We start from the raw sequence: 25206 nt of genomic DNA on the forward strand, positions 1-25206 counted from the left end.
CAGAAAACGGATCACGGTTTACTTGAGCGTATCCTTCTTTTCCTTTCATTCAAACGTCAAATAATTATATCTTTTACTTTCACTTTATTTGCGTGACTAACACTTACGTGCAAAGGTTTACAATTTTCCCGTACGTATCTTCCGGCCGAGCTCTTCTCGTCCCAGTCTAATTTGCCGTGATAGAAGTACTTAGTTTTTGTCTTGCGGGCCATACGGTGTGGAATTGTGCCAAGTATACGTTCCATCATCGCTAAGTGCTCGCGGTTGTCGTGTGTTTGGAATAAAGTGATACCCAGGTACAGTTCGAAGAGGATGCAGCCAATCGACCATACGTCGCACGGCTGAGACCATCCTAATTCTATATAAATACCAGCCGATTGAATCGGTAATAAATCAGCTTCACAACGATCCTCATCGGATGATTTTCGAAGAAAGTCACTTAAACTCACCTAAAATTACTTCAGGCGCTCTATAATGTCTTGTGCTAACGATCGTACTATGATGTTCGTGGTCGAACGTGGCGCTACCAAAATCGATCAGCCTGATGTCTGTTCGTTTTACGCGCCTAATGTCTCTTCGCTTAAAAAGAGAATGAAGCTCTTTTAAATATTGCAAAATCCAATATATGATAGGACGTCTTATCTACAGGGTATTCCGTTATAATTTCTCACGTAATTAGCTACCAAATTATTTACTACAATGGAGCACCCTCTATATAAGTGATTAGAATAAAACGAGTGTCGCTTAGAATTGCGCAACATTAACAGCGCACTATGAATAAAACTTCTGTTTTATTAATAACACGGCAATTGAACACGTGTGTAAATTAGAAAGAGTTATTTTAATAGTGGAATCTAGTATTTCGATATTTAAACTCCTTTTAAGAACGTCAATTTTAATTCTCCCTCTTTCTCCCTCTTACTTCTACTTTTACTTCTATTATATATAATTCTGCTTCATCGATTGGAACAACTGAAGCATATAGATTGAAGATAAATTACATGAAAACGACTGCAAGAAAGAGGAAGTTGTACGAAACAGCAATTATATCAAGTTCCAAGCAACACTCACAATAAACTGTTTCACGCTAATTCGAAAGAAGAGCTAATTATATCTTACCTTTTTGCTATTGTATATGGTTTCATAATCAGAATCTACGAATAATATATTTTCCGGTTTCAAGTCGGTGTGCGTGAGTTTATTATCGTGTAAGAATTTCACAGCATAGCATAATTGATACCCGATGTGCCTGACATGCTCCAATGGATAAGGTTGGTAAGTGTTATCTCTCTGTAAACATCGAACAATTAGAACCGTGGCAACGTGGTGTGCTCAATTTTTAAACATCCTGTACGTACCAAGAAATCGAATACACTAAGCCCAAGCATTTCGAAGGCGATGCACATGTGCCCGTGATAATTGAACCAGTCGAGCATTTTCACGCACAAGCTAGAAGAAAAAGTGATCACCGTCAGAGTGAATACGAGTAACAAATTCCTCGCGCGTATTGTACATAGCAACAAATGAGCAGAAGGTGATTCTTTCGGTAGATATAAATCGAATAAACGTATCGATGCACTTTTGATATTCGATCACCTCTGGTTCGAATTCCTACGCAGTGTAATACAAAAGAAACTTGTATTACAAGCCTTGAAATACAGTACTGCAAATTTGTATCTGACAGACTAGAGGTGTAAGAATATTTTCATTAAAGAAGAAAATATTTTTTCATTTCTTGCTTCTATGATCCATGAACTTTTCCTACACTTTATGATTGTCTGGTATGTTTTTTTGTAGTAGCACCAAGTTTCTCCAATTTCTTTTCTACTTATTCATAGTTCACTTCGATACTGAAAAGAATATTTTGGTCCATCTCCTGGAAGTTTAGCTTTTAATAACCATCGTGAGACCCTGGCGATTCAAGGCACAGAATGTGCTAATAAAACGATAACTGTGCTATAACACAGTGCAAGGTATAAACGTGCTATTTGCATCATTCTGCGGTACAAAAGTCTCGGTTGTAGTTAAATATCAAATTTCAATGAATCCTCAGCCAATGATTAACCGTGTGATGAAGGAATGTACAACGAATACTTCGTGAATTCTCTTGAGCATACGAATAAATTCGCGTTACTCAATCTGTGAGTCATACATTAAAAAACCAATAAGAATTATTTCAAATGTATTAGTGCAACTAGTCCGTTCTTTCATTTTTGTCGTTAAATGTATTTTTACACGTAGAATCACTCTCTGCCCGTTGGTCCAGTCCCCCCACTCGAGTTCAAAAAAGCCACGCAAATACTAACTGTTGGCCTTCCGGATCCTTGGTCGCAATTTTCTCTAAGGCGTTTATTTCGAGCTTAGCGGCTTCCCTATACTTCTCTACGTTCTTGATGATTTTCAGCGCCATCACGTGATCCCTGAAAACGTCATTGTACTTTTATTAGACGACACTGTCCACGGACCGTTAAAAATCCACATGGTCCAAGTAAATAAAATAAGAGAGACGAAAGCGCGGCTATTCGAAACGCAACGCGGCAGACGGAGGGAAATGAGAAAGAAAGGAGAAGAGATATTTCGAAGGAATTCTCTTCTGGTCGATATCGCGACGGGCGATCACTCGCGCCCGTGCGAGGGAAGGCAATAGGTCCGTAAAACAAAGTGCAAGGCCATCCTATTATTGCGACTACTTGCGCGTCATTTTGTGACACTGCGGCATGGCTATTTCTGATACCCTGTTATGACTCGAGTCGCGCCACGCATCTCTAAGATTTTCCTCGATGCGTGTTGTGTGATGGTTCTGCAGGATGGATCAGGAATCGAGAGGAAATCAAATTCACGGAGAACGTAAGTAGGGAAAGTGAAGTTGGGATAAGCGTAGTGTTACGTCCGGTTTCTAGCTACACACGTCATTTCTTCTTTGAATATTAAGGATGTGAACGTGTCTTTCGTGCTACAATTGTCTACTTTAGTGGAAAAATATGGTAGGGATTCTTTTTTATATTTAATTTTCTCTTAATAGAAGCACGACGGTTAACTGTATACTACAGGATACTTTGGTACTCGGATCGATCTCTATAAATAACAATCTAAAAAAAAAAAATTTAAACACTCTACCACGAATATTTTCTGATCAGTTTTAATGCCGTGTATAGACTTAAACCGGACGCGTGCCACGCAATACAGGGGTGCAAAGTAAAGACGGAGACCGCAGGCTCGAGGTAAGTTACCTACGTAGTAGTTACGTGAGCTGCCACTTACATTTGCAAATCCTTAACCTTGACAACTTTTCCAAAAGTACCCTCTCCTAGGGTGGCCAGTACTTTATCTGCAATGTAAAAAGATAGATAAGTGTCCGAACAAGTTAAAGACCTAGCGTCCATGGAAGATCGTCCATGTTGCTCTACGATGATCTCGAGTATGACACCCCATAGGATGTTTAATGAACAGAAAAAAAATAAAAAAAAAATCATTGTACAGAAATCACATGTTGTTACTTCATCAATGAACAATGTTTTTTTTTCTCTTTCTCTCTACAGTGAACTAGACACGCTTGATGGTGGTTCTAGGCTTTAGAAAGATTCTGAAGGGGGTAGAGGGCAACATGGACGCGCTTTCGGCTGGACGTTCGGTGGATCTCGTTCTGTACGGCGTACGTCGTGAACGGATGTATGATTCAAGTGAAAAAAACGGTATCATAGAGCTTTATGTTTTATCGATCGGAACTGCTGCTCTCCTAAAGGCCGAGGTTTACCCTAATCGTAAAAATCGGCAGCCAGAGGACATAACATTCACTGTCGAGTCCTAATGCACACGGTAACGTCCTCGCGTGTATTCGTAAGTCGCTTTTCTTTCTGTTTGCCAGAGCTACGTTGAACAGACGCGTAACGAAAAGCGATCAGGACAATGAAAGCTAATGTCGAATGTCCTCGTGCGCCAATTCAAAGACAGAGGAACACGTCATCCCGAAGAAGACGTATCGAGGAGATAGCGCAAGCGTGGCCTCTCTTTGTCTCCTCTCCTTCCTTCGCCCCTCTCTCTCTCTCTCTCTTTCTCTGCTCGGATTTTTTCACCTTCGATCATGTGGAAATGAACGGAGTGAAATAATGGAGGAGAATTTACATTCGAAATAATGGCTGTCACTCGACAGAAAATATTTTTAAAATACAGGAACCTTTTGCATCTTTCCTTTCCTACTTTTATAGTAAACGAGACCAGTGTAGGTTGGAAAAAATTGAAACACCCATAATTATAATAAATCACGTTTCTCAGGACACCATAAAAGTGTACCATCAATGTATGCACGACCTCCAATGATCTACACTGGTACCTTTTACTATAGATGGTGAGTACGTTTAGTTTTCAAACAAAATACATGGGATTGAAATTGAAGATAGCAAAGATGTTCAGAAAGTAAATCTTAGAAAAGCTAACTGATAAATGATTTGAATGTGTTAGTTTGTAGAATGTACAAAGAAAAACGAAAAAAAAAAGAAAATGATACATTTAAGTAAGAAATAATCTAGAATTCGAAATAAAGTACGCACCATCGATAGATAAAACTGTTTGTTTGTTTCCAAAGTCAGGCTATAATGAATCCCGAGCCATTAATCGGGAAACATTTAATCGACCGTTTCCATCGGAATCGAACTAGAGCGATCCCGAGGAGGAAACGGAAATAGAAACACGTGCACGAAAATACCAACAAATAGAGGTTGAGCAAGAGAGGGAAGAGTGGCGAGCAGAGGCGAGCAGTGGCAAAGAGAGGCCATTGGGCAGATACCGTGGGTAACCGATCCGATCGATCGATCGACCAATCGATCTGAGGCTTGCTTAAATCTACTACAATGAGTGTATTCACGTATTCACGAACATCTATTTGCCAGGATGTCGCCGGATTGGTAAACAAGGTGGCCGTCTTCGTCGTCCTCGACGGAGGGCGGTCGTGGGCTCTACATATGGGCAATCAGCGGCGCGTGCCAACAGAGGACCCAATCAGGTGGTGGAGTGCACCGTTTGGTCGTCCGGATCATTGGTTGGTCCGACGATCGGTCCCCAGATCGGTGTTCAGTTACGTGACGGACGATAGAGCCACGACAGAAGAAGGGAGACGTTTTTTCCCCATACCGGTCGTCGATTCACCAGCGACACGTTGGTACCGGAAGTGATCGTTGTCCACGCGATGATGGGCCACCAGTCGAAGCGGTCGTAGTCGTAGTCCACAGGTCGGTGAAGAGAGAAGATGGTAGTAGGTCCACATCCCAGGGGCGTCGCGCCAACCGATCGCCACGGACACCCGTCATCCACCACACCACACCACCACGTGGGCGGAGACCCGTGTAACACGCGGTAGAGGACGTGTGTAAGCACGGACGAACGTACGAGTGTGTCGGTGGGGAGGAAGTAGGGGGATACATCATCGTCATCGGTCATCATCGAACCACCCGATCCGAGCGCCCAGTCAGTCGACCATAGTGACCAATCCGTGTGCCATATCCGTTTCCATTCCATTCCATTCCATTACAACGGAGATGGTAACCCAACAATCAGAGAGAAAGGGGAGAGGGCAAAATGGTTTGCCAAGTCAGAAAGTTGCGGTTACGAATTTTACCATCGGCACAAAGCGAACATTTTTTATTTTTTTTCATTTATTTTACTTTTTTTTTTTATATGTATACGATTACGATTATGAGATTATGATTGTTATTATGATCTTTATCTCTCATTTGTTACCTCATTTATTCTTTAGATATTAACATATCTATTTCTGTTGTTTGAATTTTTTTTTGGTTAAGCTTAGATCTCGTTTTTTTTTCCTAAACTCGTATACTCGTGTTAAAGTTAGTTACTCTTTGTACATAGCATCGAAGGAGCCGTCATCGATTCGTACAGAACTGACACGCGATCACAAGCGAAGATCGAACGGGTAGTAGAAGAAATTTCTCGTTTTTTTCAATGTGCGCGGATGAAAATCTCAATTAGATTCATTGAGCCGAATGATTATTGACGAGGCAAGAAATCGGTCATCGGACAGCTTCTTTCGAGTGCGCTCGTTATATATGTATTACTCTTTTTCTCTAAAACGCTCGGAGAAGTCATCTTGTCTCTACTACTAATTTCTTTTCTTTTTAAATCTATCTTTTCTTTGTTAATAATCAATCGTTTGCAGGAACTTTTTGGTACTTACGTGAATGCGCCAAATGGACGCGCCACGACGATCGAGCGATCGTCGCGTCGCATCCGTGCAGCGCGGCAGTGCCGATCGATCGATCGACACTTCAGGCCTATCTTATCGACGCGCGGAATTGAAACCGACCTGATGCATCATTCCTATCGATTCTGAACACGCAGATCTCGAACGGAAACGATTTCTGGGAGGACAAAGGGTCAGAACTGTGGTACTCTATCGATCATTGTTTTTTTTCAATTAAAAAATGAGTATTGAATATGTGTATACATATATAGTTTTTGCATTATTAGTATACAAATTTGAGATTTATTTTTATTCTCAGTAATACTTATCGCATATAGTAATATAACAGGTACCTACGTCACCAAAAGTTGAATAAATAAAATGAATAAAAAGCGTGTAAAATTGCACGTGGAATGTCTACGTGTATCGTGTGGTGGTGCTTCGAGGGATGTTGCAAATTACCGTTTGTTAGACTCGATAACAGCTTGCTGAATAATTGCGGCTTCGATGGATCGTTGATACGGTGCCAGCGTGCAATTATTTCGGATTAGTATGTACATCGAGCGTGAGATTGAGAATTTTTAAACGCGCCAATATTGCATCGCGATGTGCCTGTTGGTCGGATAAAAAAATTTGATTACGTAACCCACCAGGCTTCCTTGCTAAAACGATTTTATTATCTTCGTGGAAATATTTGTGCAATGCTTCGGAAGACGTTAGACGAATATCTTTTAAGATTCGGAAACCTCGCATCTCACCTATCTACCATCTTTTCTTCTGCTCTTATCGAATACTGTAATCTCAAAATTTTCTTAAAATTTCATTTATCATCGATGAAAATTTTCAAAGGAAATTTCAATAGTCATCGTCACAAAGGTGTCGTTATGTAGGTATACATGTGTGCGTACGCAACAACTTTCTACCAATAATAAAACGGTATGATGTAATACGTACTGAGGCATGTGTACACATTAGACAGACCTTTCGTTCTGGCCAATTGATATTTTTGTCACTCAGAGGCAATAACTCGTAAGTTATTTCATAGTTTGACTTAAAAATAATATTTGTTTTGTCTCTCTATGCAATTTGTATGTATATCGCAACGTGCAGTATTTCTCACGTAAGGAACCTGAATGAAAAATTACATAAAACCGTCTCGGTTCAACGCAAATGAAAATTAACCTAGATATGCTCAATATCCTACTAGACGAACAATTGTTAGATGATTCAAACAGTGCTATCCAAACTTAACACGATTCTTTTGTCTATGATTGAAACACCCTATTTCTTTGTATAACTATAACAATGGTCGATTAATTATTCATAATGTGCAGTACAACTCTTAATATAAAGTTCTCGTGACTAGCTAATTAGCCGATCGTGTTCTCGACGAATGACTAATGTTTGCTTTATCCTCATTGCTTTTTCCTCTTGCTATATTTGTACTGTACAAAGTACCTGGTAAGTGCATACGAAAGTGGTTTAGTTAGGTCACATGATGCTCATTTTCAACAATCCTTTCGAAAGCATAATAAACACGCGTGAAAAATAATATAGAGTATATTTAGATTCACAGACCGAAGCATTCTTTGATAGAGCAAAAATGAAGCTCCCAATGTGCATGGAAAACCGTATAAACGCATCCAACATGGGCACCCTAGTCTCCACTTGTTCCTCATCGATTCAACCAGATCCAACAATAGAAATGTCGCGTTACAATTGACCAATCGACAAATTGAAGTTACCTTACGAATCCTTCCGTCATCCTAACTTCTCTCACAAGTTTCTCACTTCTGCTCTCTGGAGCAATGTAAACCAAACTCCTACAGCCCCTTCGAACACCCTTCGAAGCACCAACTCACCACCAAAGAAATCAAATCCAACCTTGTACTCCCTACCGGCGACCCGCGAGTCTCGATAAGATAGCTCTAAAACTGAATTGCCCAGGGTTACACCAACTCTCACAGCAGACGACGGTTCAACGGTCCACGGGAGGTGGTCTCGCATTGGACACCGTATTGGACACGGGTATCGGTATTAGTGGATAGCCGCGAGTCGTTGAAATCGGCGCAGGGAGCCAGCCAGGGTGGACTGTTAACGTGAGCGAACGCACAAACAGCGGTGACAAAAGGGTAGGCGGGATGGCACGCAACAACAACAACAGCAGCAGCAACGGAGACTCTCCGCTCAACGAAACAACACCATTGTCCACCATCGATGGCGGCCACGGAGGACAGACAGAGAAGCCATTGGCCGCGGTTCGACAACTTACAATCGCGTTCTGGACCGTGTCCGCGTGGTTCTCAACGACACTCGCGGCCACCGAGCTCTTCGACGCGTGTGCTCGCTCGTTTTGCTTGGTGCTCTTCCTATACTTGCTGGCGATTATGTCCGTGGTGCTCGGTCGCATCTTCACCTGGCCGCTGGCGGCGAGTTCGCTGTACGTCTCCTCCATGGCTGCGTACTTCAGGATCAGGCTCTGTATCTCTTTTCGTTTCGCGGCTCTCTCGGAAATCGCCGGATCACTGTCCTCTTCGTCGACAGCCAGAATCGTGGTATCATTCCGAACGTGGTTGTTACTGATCACAGCGTTCGTCGGTGTTTTTTCGGGATCCTCATCGTTCCTCTCTTTGGAACTCGTCGACTCCACTTTTATGGGTCGTGTTAATCGAAACGAACTGGAGCTAGACTCCAACTGTTCGCTCTTGCCGTTGCGATATGGCCTCACTTTACGGGTCCTTGTCTCTGCGTGACCAGATTTATGCCTGCCGTACCTTCGATACGTATCCGAATTAAGTAAAGATTGTTTTTCTGTGCGATGGTAGCCTGGAGTCTTCTCGCGTTTGAAATCCTTCACAGTCGTAGACTTGACGTAGGGATATGCTTTTTCAGAGAGCACCACGCTGGTTGGACTCTTGATCACGGTACGAGTCACGGAGGGTTCCAGGGTCTTCTCGTCGCGAACAAATGGACTGTCTTCGCGACGATAATAACTATGATCTCGATCACGAGTGCGTCTATAATCTATAGACGTACGATCTCCGTAGTCGTGATGCTTCTTCCTGGAGTACTTGTCCAGGATGGCGCTGTACTTGTCCTCTAAACGAGACCTCGCGCTGTTCAACTGACTGACAACCGGCGACGGCCTCGTGACCGTTTTATGGACCGCATTGTCATTCACAGTGGACATTCCCCGTACTCTGGTGGTCAGCCTTTGCAGGAGATTAGAGCACGAGTCGCTGAGTAGCTGCGTGACGCTTGTAGTCGTCGAGGATCGCGCATACCGACTTCGCCGGCCTGTCGAGTCCTGTCGAGACGTCGACATGTTATCACGTGGCGCAAATATGAACATTGAAACGCAGTATCCACTCGCCCACGCGGTTCCCGATTTCTATCCTGCAGGATCGAGCACTCTTCGACGTCCCACGGAACCGCCTCGACCTCGATCGAACGATCTTCGACGATCAACGAACAATTTACTTCCCCACTGATTTACTTAGACTCGTATCATTTCACGCGGCTGCATCTCCTTAATCCTGTTTGTTTTCGCACCTCGAGCGTACACGTCAGTAAATTCTAGCACGACTTCCTGGAATCGACTTCCAACAAAACAGCCTCTCTAATTGCGATTGGAGCAGGCGCTAGCCGTTCAAGGTCGTTCAGCCAGATCTTGTCAACTGACCTCAGGGTGACACATTCGACCAGAACGGTCGTTTCGAGCGACGAAAGATCATCGACTCACTGACACGCGCAAGATCACACACCGATACAGGTTTGCAGAAATGGAAGAATAGAGAGAGTGAAAATTAGAACGATCGAGGGACTGGCAGCGGGCAATGACAACGCGCACCTGGTCCGCAGGTGCATCACTTGGCCGGACTAGAGAGCATCGTCGACCGCGCAACAGGGACGCCAAGCAAGGCACTACTAAAGAGGCACGACCACAAAACGGCGGTCACGGAGACGACGGCCGACGTCGACCGTTCACGAAGACGAGGAGGCGAGTCGGTGCGCCCCGCCAAATACTCTCGTCGCACTAAAAATACCGAGCAGCTATTGGTGGTGAGCCGTACGGCTTCGACTAACGCCGTTCCGTCTCACTCTCTTGGACCCTTCGTCCCTCGTCCTCCTCTCTTGGTCTTTCTCTTTTCTTCTTCTCTTTCTCGCTGCCCGAATGAGAAGCGGAAAAGACAGACGAACAGAAACGAAAACGGTGGGAGAGTGAAAGAAAGACGAGGTGGCGTCGGCGCGGAACCGAAGAAGAGATCGCGAAAGGGAGGAAGAAAGAGCGTGAGAGCGTATTACGTAAACTTGTCCCTCGGTTATTCGGAACGGTGAAGTTCGAGACGCTCCTCAGGATCGGTCTTGGCAACGACACCGCTTCCTGGTGCACCGCGAGGTCGTCGTGGAGCTCACGGTGCGTCGTAACCATGAGAGAGGTTCACGCAGACGGAGGTATTCCTAGGAGAGCGTGCGTGACGAGAATCCTCTGTCCCTCTCTGTTTAAATGCCGCGCACCTTGACACATATAGAAGTTACGAAATGGTCGGTGGAGCGCGATTCAAACGGGAGCAAAAGCTTTCGTAGCCCTGCGTGATTAAATTCCGATCTACACCGGCGACGGAGATGCATATCGTCGTGGAATTAGAACGGGCGCGATGTTCGGATGAGACAACGCATGGTGGAACGTTGTCGTTGCACCATCGATGAGTGCTGTAGCGCAATTAGTGGAGAAGAATAGCGGCGAGAGCTTGCGATGAGATTTCATATGTTTGCTGCCGATATTTAATTGAAGAAGTAGCAGTGGAGACTTCCTGCTATTGTCGTTTCACAGGGATCAACCTGAAGTGACATATTAATTTTTATGAAATATACGTATGCAAAAATGTTGTTTGGACGAATATTGATCATCGTATTCTTCTGACGATGAATTCATCTGCATAAACAGTTTTCCTAAATTTAGGAAACTCGCACGTTCAACGTGAAGATTTCATATACAACTGAGCAATATTTCTATAATTGAACACGACTTTTTAGCACCAGTCGAAAACCTGTAAGACCTCTTGTCACAACAACATATTGTCAACCACTAAAGAAACCACATCCGTGGATGAATCAAGGATCGAGGAAAGTGGCTACGATTGACGTAGATTTAAAATCGTAAACTCCGACGCAACAAACTACGTTAGTCAGCAGATCGCTAGTAGGGTTTGCGAACTATTAATAAAGTCTAGTGGTCTTTTGTCTTCAAGGCCGTGGATTCGATGATATCGAGGTTGTCGCGAGTTTGCACAAAATCGCGGTATAAATACGCGTCGCGTTAGAAATGAACGGCGTAGTTCGTGTTCGCCCACGAGCGGGCGTTTTACGCTTTAAAAAACTTTCCTGGCACCACCGGAAATCGTTCCTCTCTTGTCGTTCATCGTCCCAGGTTTCCACGAAGAACATTGAATTAAACCTGACGTATGCATTCACGCAAAAACATTCGATTCGGACGAAGGAAACTTACGACGAGGCAACATTCCGGACGTCGAAATACCTTGAACAAATTCAAGGTCGTAAACAAGGTTACTTTACAACAGATCCGAAGTTTGAAGAGAGTCGAGGAAGACATGGTCTTAACGCGTAGCAACGAATGGAGACTTCTGTGCATGGGATCGTTAGTATCGTACTTTCCTGACTCAAATTTTTCTAATCGTCAGCTTTGCGGTTTCAATGCTTATCTGGTTGACAAGAAAGGAGGAAAAAGATTAGTTGTCAAACGAAAGTATGTTCATGGCTTCAATTTGGATATAGTTATTCATGGGCAAGAATCGAAGGTTAGTCAATGGCTGATGAATCAGCTCGGTATAAGCCTGTTCTATACTACTTAAACAATACAATCGATACGAGGCGCATCATATGCGCCTTGTACTACTTATTGGACCAAAGTGTCGCGTCGTGTCCATTTCGTACTACTTGTCCAGTAGAATCGATGACATTGTGCGAGTCTTATACTACTTATTGGACGTTACTGTCGTACCGTCCCCTATACTACTTGTCGAGTACAGTCGATGACGTATTGTATAAACCCTATACTACTTATTGGTCAATAGCGCCGTGCTATGTCGGCCTCCTACTACTCGTCCGGTACAATCGACAGCGCATATTAGCTTCATACGTGCGTTTTCGACCGATATTTATTTATTTATTTTGATAGCGTCATAGTATCGCTTAATGGTAAGTAAATGAAATAAATTTACAGTTATGTAACTTTAAGATTACACGGCGTTGTAAAAGACTAAAGAATAGGCTCATCAGAAATGCAACCTAACAGCTCTTAAGAATTATCTCACGATATGCAAATCTCATGGCTGCTAAGAATGGGTTAATGGAAAAAGCAATCAGAAAACGGAATGAAGAAAAAGAAGGGGACGACCATCGCGGTGTTCACCAGCGTATTTCTCCGCTGTACGCTCGCATGCGTGTTTATCGTCGTATCACGCGTACGAGCCTGCCAAATATAACCAAGAAGCGTGAAACGCGTGCGCAACGATCGCCTCGTAAGAGGAGCGAGGGTTAGTCTTCAACCGGTGCGTTTAAATGTTAAGGCGAGTAGCTGGTTAACTAGCGCTTACTTGCTTGCTCGCTGACTGCCTCATTGGCTCGTTTCGTGTCACCGTTGCTGCTGCGCGTGGCAAAGGGCCAACGGAAACAAGTACGCGCGTAGGCGATTCGCGCGTTACCCTAACTTCTGGCTTAGGTAAGTTTTATCCTGATATTTGTCAACGACACCGTGCTTCTCCCATCAACGGACACAAAACAGAGTTTCAACTAATTTTCTGCTCGCGCGCAGGTTCTGAGTACGACTACTCAAGCGAGGATTATTCGTGAACGAGCATTTCGAGAATGTTTCCGTGATCCGTAACAATACACAAACGAAGATAGAGCCCCGTAGGAACTGGAACGTGAAACGAATGAATCGGTTACTTTGACGGAATCAAGAGAACTCGACTGGCGGAAGTGAACATAGGAGCAGAGAGCGCAGAAGAGAGCCGAGTTCGGCATCATCCGTTAACAATCATTATACAACACTCCTAGGATCAACGACTACAACTTTTAGCATCTATCATCTTGTTTTCCTCGTTCGCTACCTCTGACGTCGATGTGTCGTTAGACTCAGGTGTTACATCCAGCTTCGCGTCCAACTCTTTGGCCCGTTCCGCCACGTTGTTTCTATGTTGCACCCAAGGATCCCAGCCTTGCCTTGGCCACCACGCCATCTGGTTCCCCGGCATCAACAGGTTCGCCTCCTGTCCAGCCATCGTCGACGACGACGGGGACGAAGCCGTGGGTGGGCCGCCGTCACCGTCGCCACGTATGCACCAGTCTCCAGAGTGATCCAGCGTGACGATTACGCGTCCGTCCGCTCTACTGCGGTACACCAACTCGTGGACTCTCGGGTCGCGGGATTACGCGTCTCTCACGGGAGCATCTTGCCAAGAGAAACGCGTATTTCTAAATCCAGGTTGTATGCGATCGATTCTGGGTCAGCTTGTTGGTGGCCTGTCGGGACAATCTTGCGGCGCTACGCGCGATTTGCGAGGCGTTTCGAGTTACCTTTAGTGACGACGTGTAAATACGGTTAAGAGTCGGGTATTCTGGACTCGATTTCTCGGCTACGAGGATAGGTACAGAAGCCGTGGAGATTTTGCGTGCACTGTGTTAATCACTGAACCAACTTGATATCCTCCTGCACGTTCAGAGCTGGACCCACGCTTCAGCTCGGTTCCCTGTATCAACTTCTTTCAATACATCAGGCAAATGTTATACCATTGCGTTTATGATACATTCTAGGTATACACACTTCGTCAACCACTGGACCAACAAATATTGCTTCAGTACATCGAACCTTGTTTAGAAAGCTGGATGAGAGATGTTCCCACGAAACGAAATTTCATGTCTCTTTGGGACCAACGGTATACTATACACTCGATCAACCACTGGATATACTTCGTTATGTTAGACCCTACTCAGAGACTTGGATCGTGGGTGTTCCCTTCTCGTGGGGTACTTTTAGCGTCCCCGGCACAAACTTTCTTCGGGCCAGGTCGAGGGTGAAGGAAAACAGTATCTTTCGACGGACCGCGTGTCTCAGCTTCCGGCGAGCCGGCTTCCCTGCCGGGGCGCGTTTCCCGACGACGATGCGGAGGACGACGGTGTTGCGCTGGCCATCTGGCGCGAACTCGCACTAAAACCGCGGTGAAACCGCGTGACGAGTCCCCCTCGAAAATAGTCGCCGGTCGAAAATAGCCGACGCTGGCTAAGAAAGAAGAATCATCGGCATTTGCTCTCCGGGTACAAGCCGTCGTCGTGCTAGTTGCGTCGCGGCCTTCTCCAGAGACTGATCCCCGGGCGCCTTCCCGCGTACCAATCCTCCACTCTTCTTTCTCTTCTTCTACATCTGCGCTCGCCGCTCGCATCGTCTCCTCTTTTTCATTCCGCTCTGTTCCTCCTCTGTTCCATCGAGCCGTTCCTCTTCGCTCTGCTCGCTCGTGGGTTGTATTTATATCGCGTTCCCGCGATCCATCGAACGAGATGCGCGAGGGAAAACGCGGATATCCTTGCTTTTCAGAGATACCGATAGTTAGAGACGTACAGGGACACGGTAGAGGACCGTTCGCGATAGAGACGGGATGATTCATCAAGGTCTATATTTGGGACGACGCAGGTTTGAAAATTCGCGGAAGGGTAATGGACAGAGGTAGTTGGTAAAGGGGTTTCGTGTTCGACTAGCCGTGAGAGTTATCGACAAACTGCTTTGCCCATTGCGTAGAGCGACAGACAAGAAAACTCTACTGGTAACTTCAATGAAACTTTTCAAAATAAAAATCTGAATATCTTCTCTAATTAATTAAAGGTTTCATCGAAGTTACCAGTAAAGTTGTTTTTAATCTACTGCTTATCGAGACACGAGCTGTATAGAGAGTAGCATAGAAAACCTTGACGATATGCGTCTCCTCATCGACAATTGGCGGCCTTCGCCAGACAGACATATGGATCCCTCGACATTCAAATACTAAGTTGGTATAAAATCTACAAACCAAGTGTAGACGAATACATACTTAGGGTTATTGATCTGGTTCTTCGTCGTGGCTCCAGACAGTCTGATTTTCGTATATTTTTCCTCTTATGAGATGCGGACGAGTATTCCAAGAAATCCTCAGTGGCACTCGCCAAGAGAACATTACCAATCTCTTTGTAAGGCCACATATTACCGACATCTGGAGAAACGACGAAAAAAAGCTAAAGAACCTATTCTCAGCTAACTCTACGTACTTCTATACCATGTTCCACCCAACAAGTCCATTGCACTGAAAACATCATAACGTAAAGTATTTGCTAGCAAAATCAGAGTACAGATCTTTTTAAAGTATCTCCCAATTTTCGTAACCAATAGAGTACCACAGTATCCGCCAACGTGCGTAATACTCGAAGGATCGGGTAACGGGGGTAAAAACCACGAGGGTAAAAGATAATCAACGAAACACGAACCCTCTTGAAAGCTACCCGAATGACCCGCGCGTATACTCTTTACAATCAGTCGCGTCCAACGCGGTCAGAAAACAGTATGTATGAGAGAAAGATGGGTCGCGTTTAATGCGACAACGTTTTAACGGCGTTTCTCGACGCCATCGACTCACCTGACTTCTGGAGGACGGCGAACGATGCCTGTGACGATCCTGACTGGCCGACGACGAGGCATGATGACGGTAGATCCTTGCACGACGGGATGAAGTGGGATGCGCCAGACGATCACGATCGCGGTCGCGGTGCCCGTGCTGCCGTCCGCTGCTAGGCGATCGACGATGGCTGCGCTTGTACCGTCTTTCCTGGCTGGTTCCGCGGTCGTGCTGACGCGATCTCAGCACGCGTTCGCCGCTGAAATTGCCAACGATTATTATTATTGAGATTTATCGATGACGCCTGGCCGAGATAACCGTCTCTCCACGTGTGCGTCGTCGATGGACGATTGCTGCCGAGACATTGGTCGTGAACGGCATATTGATCGTGTTGATGAATGATTCTCTCGTGAGTGACGTGTTGAGATTGCGTAGAAAATTAAGGGAGACGAGTGGTTGGGTGTTTTCCTCTCGCGTGCGATTGATTTCGATTTCAATTCAAGATAATTGATGGAAAGGTGGGAGATTTATTGCAGTTTTAATGTATCTCGAAATTGGACTTGAACGCTGTCCTTTAACCCAGTTTAACAACTTTAAAGGCTCGATGTTCGGTACATTTACATGACGGTTTTTGTGCTCAGATTGGATTACAAGAGACGCAGATCGTTGCGTAAAGTATAAAAGATCGGAATGAAAGGATCTATTGATGAAGTCATGTGGAAAAAGCGAGAATCTAATTTAGATTGTGATCTAATACTTCGATACTTCACATTCTCGCGCTCTTACATTTAGATTTCACTGTGAAACGATTGTGCTTCTACGACTGAATTTTAATGATTACTATATATTTATAAAATTGACAAAGTATATCTATATTTAAAAAAAAACAATTCTGTTGTAAATGCATAAACTACAAACTTTTATATTAGTAATTGAAAAGTTAAATCTGCAAGAAAATACAGAATGTCGATAAGATTAAAAAGTACACAAAGTACTCTAAATAGACTGCCAATCAAATTTCTATTTAGCTCTCATTTCTTTGCACTCGTCAAAATCCTAAATAATGGCCACTCAAACATAAATTTTATTTTACTCGAGATTATACCGAGTGTAAATACGAATATAAACCAGAAATAGAAACTCCGGTACAATTATCGGAGGCCAATCCCACTTTCACTCTTCGCTACAGGCAGAATAAAAAAGGGGGAGAAAGGAGATCTCGCGATGTTCTGACTCGCAATGCTCGAAACAATTAGAGGATCCGTTTTCTAATCACCTCGAAGTCGAAACCGCGTATTTATTAGAACGGAACGAACGCCACGAGCGAACCAGTTTCAAAATAGTAGAATTAGCGTAAGGAGACCAACAGAACGCGCGAACTGCAAATCAAACTTCCATTACTCGCATCTCTAATTTCCGGAATGAAACATTGTCCCATTTATCGAGAGGATCTTGTTGTACCTATCAAGATGAATCAAAGTCGATTAACCAGTTTAATTATTTATGAGAGATACACTTGAGATAAACATAAGCCGCCATTTATAGTCTATAATAGGTGGCAATTAAATTGATTTACGAAGTATCGTTCGATACCTTTCTGGAACGATACAAAGAAAAAAAAAAGGTACAGCCATTATTCCTCTAATTACTTTGAGCTGTGTGTTGTTCTAAGCACGATTACGATGTAGGACAATGTAACAACCATTACAACTTAACTGTCTTTAAAATCCTTTTAACACAAAGTGGTCTTTAAAAGATATCATATTAAAAACTAATACCACAAAATATTACTTTGTATTCATTATGAAAGTAATTATTTCAATAGGTTTTAAAGAAGTATTTATAGAGTTGTGTCGCAGGCAAGACATATAAATTTTTCATAACTTTTTGTGTATTTAGTATACACGATTCTCTCTGTAAATATGTGGAAAGAAGAGGATGGAGTTTAACGTTTAGAGAGACGTTTTTCGAAACTATATTTGAGTATAGAATATATTCAATTCGAAACGGAGCTGACTGAGACTCGAGCATAGCCTGGCGCGCTACGGAAAACGTAGATGGGAGCATTTCAGAGCAACAGTGAGTTGACCTACTTAAGCTGGCTGCTGGCTTCAAATAGACCATTTCACTTAAGAGTATTCCGCTGACGTATTCTGCAACGTCTTGATCGAAACGACCGCGTCAGAAAACCCAATTTCAAGGTTAGACATTCGCAGCTGTTACACCATTATCAGTTCGCCATTGCAGACTGCGTTTCGTAACTGCAAAAACCATCGAATACCCTATCGCAAAGCAGCTAAAAAAAACATTGTAATCTCTTATTGCTTTTAATCCACTTTATGTAAATTTAATCGTAATTTAAAGGATCGCAAACGTTAATACTATCTGATAGTTATGAGATGCGATATAAACGCTGTTACTGATCATTCCGTTTATTCTTCCATGCTAATATTAAACTGATAATACTCCGTACGACAGATTGCAGATAAGAATTCTTATTATTGCTCGTACACCACAAGCGGAGACAAAAAAGGCGCGAAAATTTGCGACTACCGATGACTCACGGGGAGGAAGTCATCAAGATTTGTAGTTGGACGACGACCTAACACCGGTGGCCTTGAATACCGAACAATACCATGTCCAAGAAGAAAAAAATGAGATAAAGGAATCTACGTCGAAAGAACAAGTTACCGTGAGAGAAATATAACGAGGTTGTGATAAATGAAACGCTTAACGCTATCATTGTTTAAGACGAAATTATATGGTTCAACAACGTGCTTGGTTCAATAAAATAAAAGAGTGCAAAGCGAGTAATAGCGAGTAATATTCACTTTTGAGTTTACAACCTCGCTATATGTATTTCGTAGGCTTATCAATAAAATACATTTTAAAATATGACTGATTACCATACATCGTCAACGTTCTTTCATAAACTAAAAATACGTATTCTACGACCTACTGCGTATTACCAGTACACCAAAAATTTCTCTCTTCGACAACGTTACAAAGTCTTCTGCCCAGTTAACCCTCTTCCTCGAAACCTGACGCACACATGCAGACGTTCGTGCGATCATGCTAAACAAGACCGTCCATTCTATCGTAGCCTCGAACCATACGAACCACAAGCAAATCTTGGCGTGCGTCGATTCTCAACCGTTCAACATTTGCGTCCCCTCGAGCCGTGTAAACCGGAGAGCGATTTCGGCCGGTTCCAACGCGCGGTTGATTCGATCCTCCACGTGAGAACACAAAAGGGGTAATTCGAGTCTGATGGCACGAAGCTCTGTCCGTTCGGGAAGTCTGGCTCGATGTAAATTAATCGGTGACGAGCGTACGGAAGAGGAAGAACGAGCGCGCGGCCCGTGGCATCGCGGCGGAACGATGCGACGCCAATAAGGATCGACGCGTGGACGTAGATGGGTCTCTTCTATCTGCCCGAGACTCGGCTGGTTTCGTGCGTTGGAACGCGGCCAGGAATCCTTCGAAACGCCTACGAGTAACGTGGAATTGATAGCGGCCGTCCACGGCGTATCCTTTTCGAAGGACCCTCCGCGCTAAAGAGGTCATAGGATTATGCGCAAAGGCCACCCTTTACCCGCAACGCGCCGCCCTACCAGCCGGGCACACGCTACTCTTGCAAGTTCGTGCCAAAAAAAGCACCGTTGCGGGGAACAAACAAGTTCTTTCCTCGGGTCTCCTTCGGCGACCTTTAATCGCCTCGCGTGAAGCAATGCTCGTAATTGCGCGTGTGTATGAGAATGCGTGGTTGGTTTTAAGCTGTATAGCGAAAGAGGGTTTTTCTTACTTTACAAATGAACTTTGGGATTCGTTGTGAACAAAATAAAAGGTTTGAGTTAATAGAAATGAGATTGAAATAAAGAATATTTTTTTGAAAATATAGATATACACGAGGGTATATTGAATATCAACTGAAAAAACATTTATTAAAGGGTGAAATCGTAATCCAATTATCCTCCTCAGTGCCCTTATAGATGAACAGAAATTTCGCGTACAACTAAATTTACAAAAAAAAAAAAGAAAAAAGGTAAAAGAAAGAGAGAGAAAAACCTACTTGAGTAAAGAAGGAAGGAAAAGAAGATAAGATTTGAAAACCGTGGAAAGGAAACTACCCTATGTCCAACATTCATAATCTCATCACACCCCCAAAGTACGTTGTATGTGTCTTACATATAATTCACAGCTGGTTTCACATTTTCCACGAGTGGCACATCTATAAAATCGTTAATACTCGATATAATACATTACTTAACGTTACGTATTTCTCATATTTTATTCTCTGACAGAGGACACTTCGAATATACCATACCTTGGTATCCAGGCAGCGAGGGCGACGTAGAGGACCGGCATCCTTTAACTTCCGTCCGTCTTGTCAACCTGAATTACAATTGAACAATTTCGTGATCCCTGGCTACCGTATCGATGCATTCGCGACTTGTCATCGCAATTATTTTCGTTAATCGAGGCGCGTCGTAGATATATTGCATGCCACCGAACGAGAGGAGGAAACTCGAGATGTCTCATTTTTAACCCTCCCACACCGAAATCGAGTCATCGGTACATTTCCACTATTGTTAATTATCATTGTATACGTTCTAAATGTATATTTTCATCATTCCCATTGTTACTTATTGTTTGACGTAATAATTACATAAATATAATAAAACCTTGGTGTGTATATTTGCGTATATAGTCCAAGGATTAATTATAACGGGCGGCATAGAAAAGTTTCTGAAGAAAATACGGTTCTCGCCCCGGGAAAACGCCTCGTCGAGCATTATACGCGTGTGTTTACCACAGGACAGAACGTTTTCAGTTACGAACACTATATTTAAACCCCCGTAGTCCTCGTTTCACTGACACATCATCGAAGAGGACGATGCTTCGTTTATTTTAAGTGATCCCGATTTTCTTTTTCCTTTCCAACTTTTTTTGCTATTTTCGGTTCCTATTATTAGTCACTTTTACTCATATCTACATGCATTACATTTATAATACAAGTTCTAAGAATTTTTGCATTGCCCACAGATCTTTCTCCAAAGTCTTAAATAAGACTTTTTAATATGACTAAAAAAATTGTTGAAACATAATTCAGTCGAAAATAACCGGAGAGAGACGAAGAAACATCGATTTAACTTTGTTCTATGATTGATTTTACTTGCTGTTCTTTTGTATCGATCTTTTTGTTTCACACGGGGTGTGCAGTCTTTTGACGACACTCAGGGCTGTTTACGTCTCGAGACGAACATTGCCAAGTCGTATGAATTTTCACAATTACAAAGCGGTTTATCACTGTTCTTGGAAGCAGTTCCTCAATGAACGACCGAATATTGGCACTGACAGAACATTATTGCAACTGCTAAGATAAGATTTGAATATTTTTCCAATATTAGTACCTTTAGGAAATTTGTATTCCTCTACATATTCCTTTTGTTAAGCTATCTACCTACGACTGTTCTATTTTAATTCAAATGTTAATCAAATAACAAATAAAATACAACATTTGATTACATAGACATATGATTTAATTGCACGTACTAAGTTGGCTCAAAGTCAGGGATCAATACAGATAATCACTATCGCGTGGGATAGATAGTGGCCGTCAATTTTTCCGAAATCATTTCCCGAAGATGATACCAACTTTCGCCATTGAGCGAACGAAAGTGACGATATGAAATCACGCGAGACATTCTAGAACGATGATTTAGCAGAATGGACTTGCTTCCAGAATACACGCTTCTTTCCTTGAACGTGAAGGAAGTCGAAACGAGACGATATAGAGCAAACAGGAAGAGGAAGAGGAAGCGACGAATTTGAAAAGAAGTTCGAAGGTCGGACACCGGTTAAAGAAGCTTTCTCTGTCGGAGCAGAACTTCGCTCATTGTTAGACAATTTATGCGCAAGTTCATTGAAAAGAAACCGAGTCCTTGATCTCGTCGAAAGATTTGCTTATACGACAAACAACTTTTCGAGATTGTGATACACGTAAAAGATAAGTCGAATCGAAGGTGCTTGTCAATATTTTCGTTTCGTATTTGGAGACACTGACATTCATGACGGAAGAAGGCATAATCTGACGTATGTTTCGCCGAGGATGGAATAATTCAAAGATACTTCCTGTACGAGTACACTATTGGTCTTGCAACGATTTTCTTTTAAATGAAATAACATTGCAAACGCATGGTATGATGTTGAAAATAAAGTTCGTTAGTGAAAACTAAGAGAAAATAGATATTCTGGGAGATAAGAATCCAAAATGAATAATTGCTACTTTATGTAAGACAAATAAGTAATAAAGAGCTACCTTTCCATTGTTAATATGTCCCTTGCAATCATTGAAATTGAGAGATAAAACAGGTCCTACTGTGCATTAGACGTAATAATTTTATATAATGCCTCATTTACGTAAGCGTTTTAGAGCTTTTGAAATATCGAATGCTTTGATGAGTGGCAAAATCAATCAATTAGGTAACTCCTTAATTATATATACTAAAGTACGTGTTACGGCCTATTTATGTAGCTCATCTTGTATAAGCATACAAACAAGGAAACTGTCGCTGGAACTAATTAACCTATGCAAAACTTGTTCGATACAGCCTCCAATGATAGAAAATAGAATATCGCAACAACAAAACAGATCGTAAAATTAATTCCCATCAATGTCGCTATTTAAGTTAATCTCAAACATGTTTATATTCCTCATATTTTTATTTCAACACTTTGAAACAATCCTGGCAATAGTGATGCCATCCAAGTATTTTATCACAAAAAATAATGATATGATGAACTTAATAAAACTGGTGTCGAACAAAATCGAAAAGAGAAAGGTGATGTAAAAAATAGGGAACTACGAATAAAAAGTTTGCTGATGCAAAGTATAGCAGGTAGAGCTACAAAAACTACCGAGAAATCCTAAATGAACCGTAATCCCGTTACTGGTTTCACGTTTACATTATACTAAAGTTTGTGTATCTAAAAAAAAGTTGTCAGAGCAGGTACAAGTTGAACGCTAATAAAATATCCTATGCGTGTAAAACATAAAACTCAAGATGACATATTCATTGCGTAATACTATAATAATTCTAAAACGGCAATAATGCAATAATCATGACAAGACACGTATGTCACGTTTTCAGCGATCAAACTGTACGAGAACGTACAAGCGATTATATGACGTTACCTAAGTAGATTAACGCTGAGTAATTAGTGATTCATTTCACTTCACCGTGTACTTCTCTTCGGATATCTTGTACATTTCTGCGTATCACGTGCAGTTTATACTTCCCACAGATTTAAATCTTCGATAAACGCACAAACGACCGCAATTTACTTAACCAACCACAAATAACACCGACGAATGAACGAACGGCCTATGAACGCATGCGTTTGCGCAAACTTGAAATATGTAAAGATATACAGAATATACATAACACGCAAAAGGAGTAAAGTATTCACGGTATAATGCTAAGAAAGTGAAACGTATATTTATTCGAGTTAAATATTTTTAATCGCGCTCGTAAATATACGAATTTGCATAAGAATCCGCAGTCTATTAACGAATAACTTCTTTTCTGCGATCGCGATCATTAAGCTCTGGAAAAGTTTTCTGCAATCACCGACCGATCACGAATCGCAGGCAATGTTCTGCAAAAAGAAGAGTTCGTCAAGAACAAACTTTCCGTTACGTGCAATTTATTCATAAGCCGGTGCTCGTTTATTAAACGAGCCGACGTCCATCCTTCGCGAGATATTCCCCCGTTATTGCAAGGCCGATCGGAACTTTTTACGGGCCCTCCAGGTGGATGAGCAAATAAGACGAGCACCGAGAGAAAATAAACAAGCACGAGGACCTACATACCTAGATTCTAAGCTCGATCGGTTTTCACCGCGCTAAATCTGTTAAGATTTTTCTCACGAACCCTGATCGCTTCACTAGAAAATAAAGGGAACTCTATAGATAACAGATTCGATTCGCTTGTTCAGGATCAGTTGCACGGTAGCAATAAAAATAGACACACGATCTGAACCAGGCTGAAACGAATAATGAATCTTGAAATATTTGTTGCTAATCCCCGTGGAACGATAAAATTAATGGGACTTGAGTTTAATGGAACTGTAAATCGTTCTTTATGCAAGTATGCAATCATCAGTTTCAGAAAGTAGCACAACTTGCGGTTTTTGACTGAAACTGTTCTAGAACGGTGAAATGTGGAGCTCAAAACAAACCCAACGCGAGCATGGAATGTTAATATATACTGAGGTTTAATTGGACGCCACTTTTTACTTTCATTAGCTCTCCACTCGTATGCACAGGTGGAACGGCCATTGTTTCAATTACCTACTTGTAGACTTAAAGAACCGCCTCAATTATGTACATTGATTCCTTCTATTCCTCACTCTGGCTACCAGAGATCCTTTAATCTCGAGAAAAATCAGAAAGAAACAATAAATGACCACGACATAGGTTTACGTGAAGAAGATTGTCTTGCTCGAGCAGAAAAGAGTGTGTTATCACAAATCTTTAAGTATGTATTATCGTACGATATGACGAAGGAAAAATCGTCTGCGTAAAGATTCAGAGATGACGAACAAAAATCATAATTGGTTTGAAACGAGTGCTCGTTACGAAGCACGTTCCACGACGACAAAGTCGCGAACTTGTAACACAATGGCGGCATTAAACCAGAGACCAGGATTTTTCTCAGTTCCATCAAGCAATTTGTTAGAGTACAAACGATTTCGTCGAGCCTTCCTTCTTCTTTTTTTTAATCATTATCGTTCGATCGCGCAAACGTGTGCAGCTGTTGTAATTAATTATAGCGGTAACGAAGGCAATTAACTCGAGAGCGTGGTCTCGCGTTACGCCCGAGATAATTAGGAAGCTCTGTGAATTAAACTCGTACCAATGGATTTCGAGACCGTCGACAGTGTGTACTTTCGAAGAACATAATCGCAAGAGTGCTCTTCGTTATTTTCCTGACTACAAATACGCTAATGGAAATCTTCTGAAAATTAATCCTGATTATTTCTTCATCCCTCGTCTTTTACCTCTCGTAATAACTAAATTTCAGTGAAATGTTTTTCTTGTTATGAAATCTTGTTCAATTTGTAAGCAAGTTCTGATGATGAAATAAACTGAAACATAACTGGTGAATGATTCAGCGAAGACAGAAGTAATTGGAATATAAAATACACTCATCATCCACAACTCCTAGAGCAAGAAGTATACACAAATACTATCCAATTTTTCTTCCCAATTTTAGAATGAATATAAATGTAATATTCATTACAAAATAATACTATGCTGAAATAAAATTTAATAATTCATTGTTT

The 25206-nt window shown here is 42.3% G+C and overlaps 1 protein-coding gene across 10 annotated transcripts in view; it reads right to left on the minus strand.

Annotated features, from left to right (window-relative positions):
- Positions 1-25206, minus strand: part of Doa (CDC like kinase darkener of apricot) — a 35616-nt gene that overhangs the window by 1676 nt on the left and 8734 nt on the right. For 6 of the 10 annotated variants that reach the window (XM_076902765.1, XM_076902763.1, XM_076902770.1 and 3 more), the window contains 10 exons: positions 20183-20250; positions 20044-20086; positions 15877-16114; positions 4874-4952; positions 3262-3328; positions 2307-2420; positions 1359-1449; positions 1120-1290; positions 450-597; positions 108-358 (listed from right to left, as the gene is read on the minus strand). In XM_076902765.1, coding sequence (XP_076758880.1) covers positions 108-358; positions 450-597; positions 1120-1290; positions 1359-1449; positions 2307-2420; positions 3262-3328; positions 4874-4952; positions 15877-16114; positions 20044-20086; positions 20183-20250 — 1270 coding nt within the window. Of the gene's footprint in view, positions 1-107; positions 359-449; positions 598-1119; positions 1291-1358; positions 1450-2306; positions 2421-3261; positions 3329-4873; positions 4953-8465; positions 10306-15876; positions 16115-20043; positions 20087-20182; positions 20251-25206 lie in introns of those variants that run through there. The other 4 variants (XM_076902764.1, XM_076902766.1, XM_076902761.1 and 1 more) reach the window with 4 other exon arrangements.

The sequence above is a fragment of the Xylocopa sonorina genome, chromosome 10 (genome assembly GCF_050948175.1).
Source record: "Xylocopa sonorina isolate GNS202 chromosome 10, iyXylSono1_principal, whole genome shotgun sequence".
Lineage (NCBI taxonomy): Eukaryota > Metazoa > Arthropoda > Insecta > Hymenoptera > Apidae > Xylocopa > Xylocopa sonorina.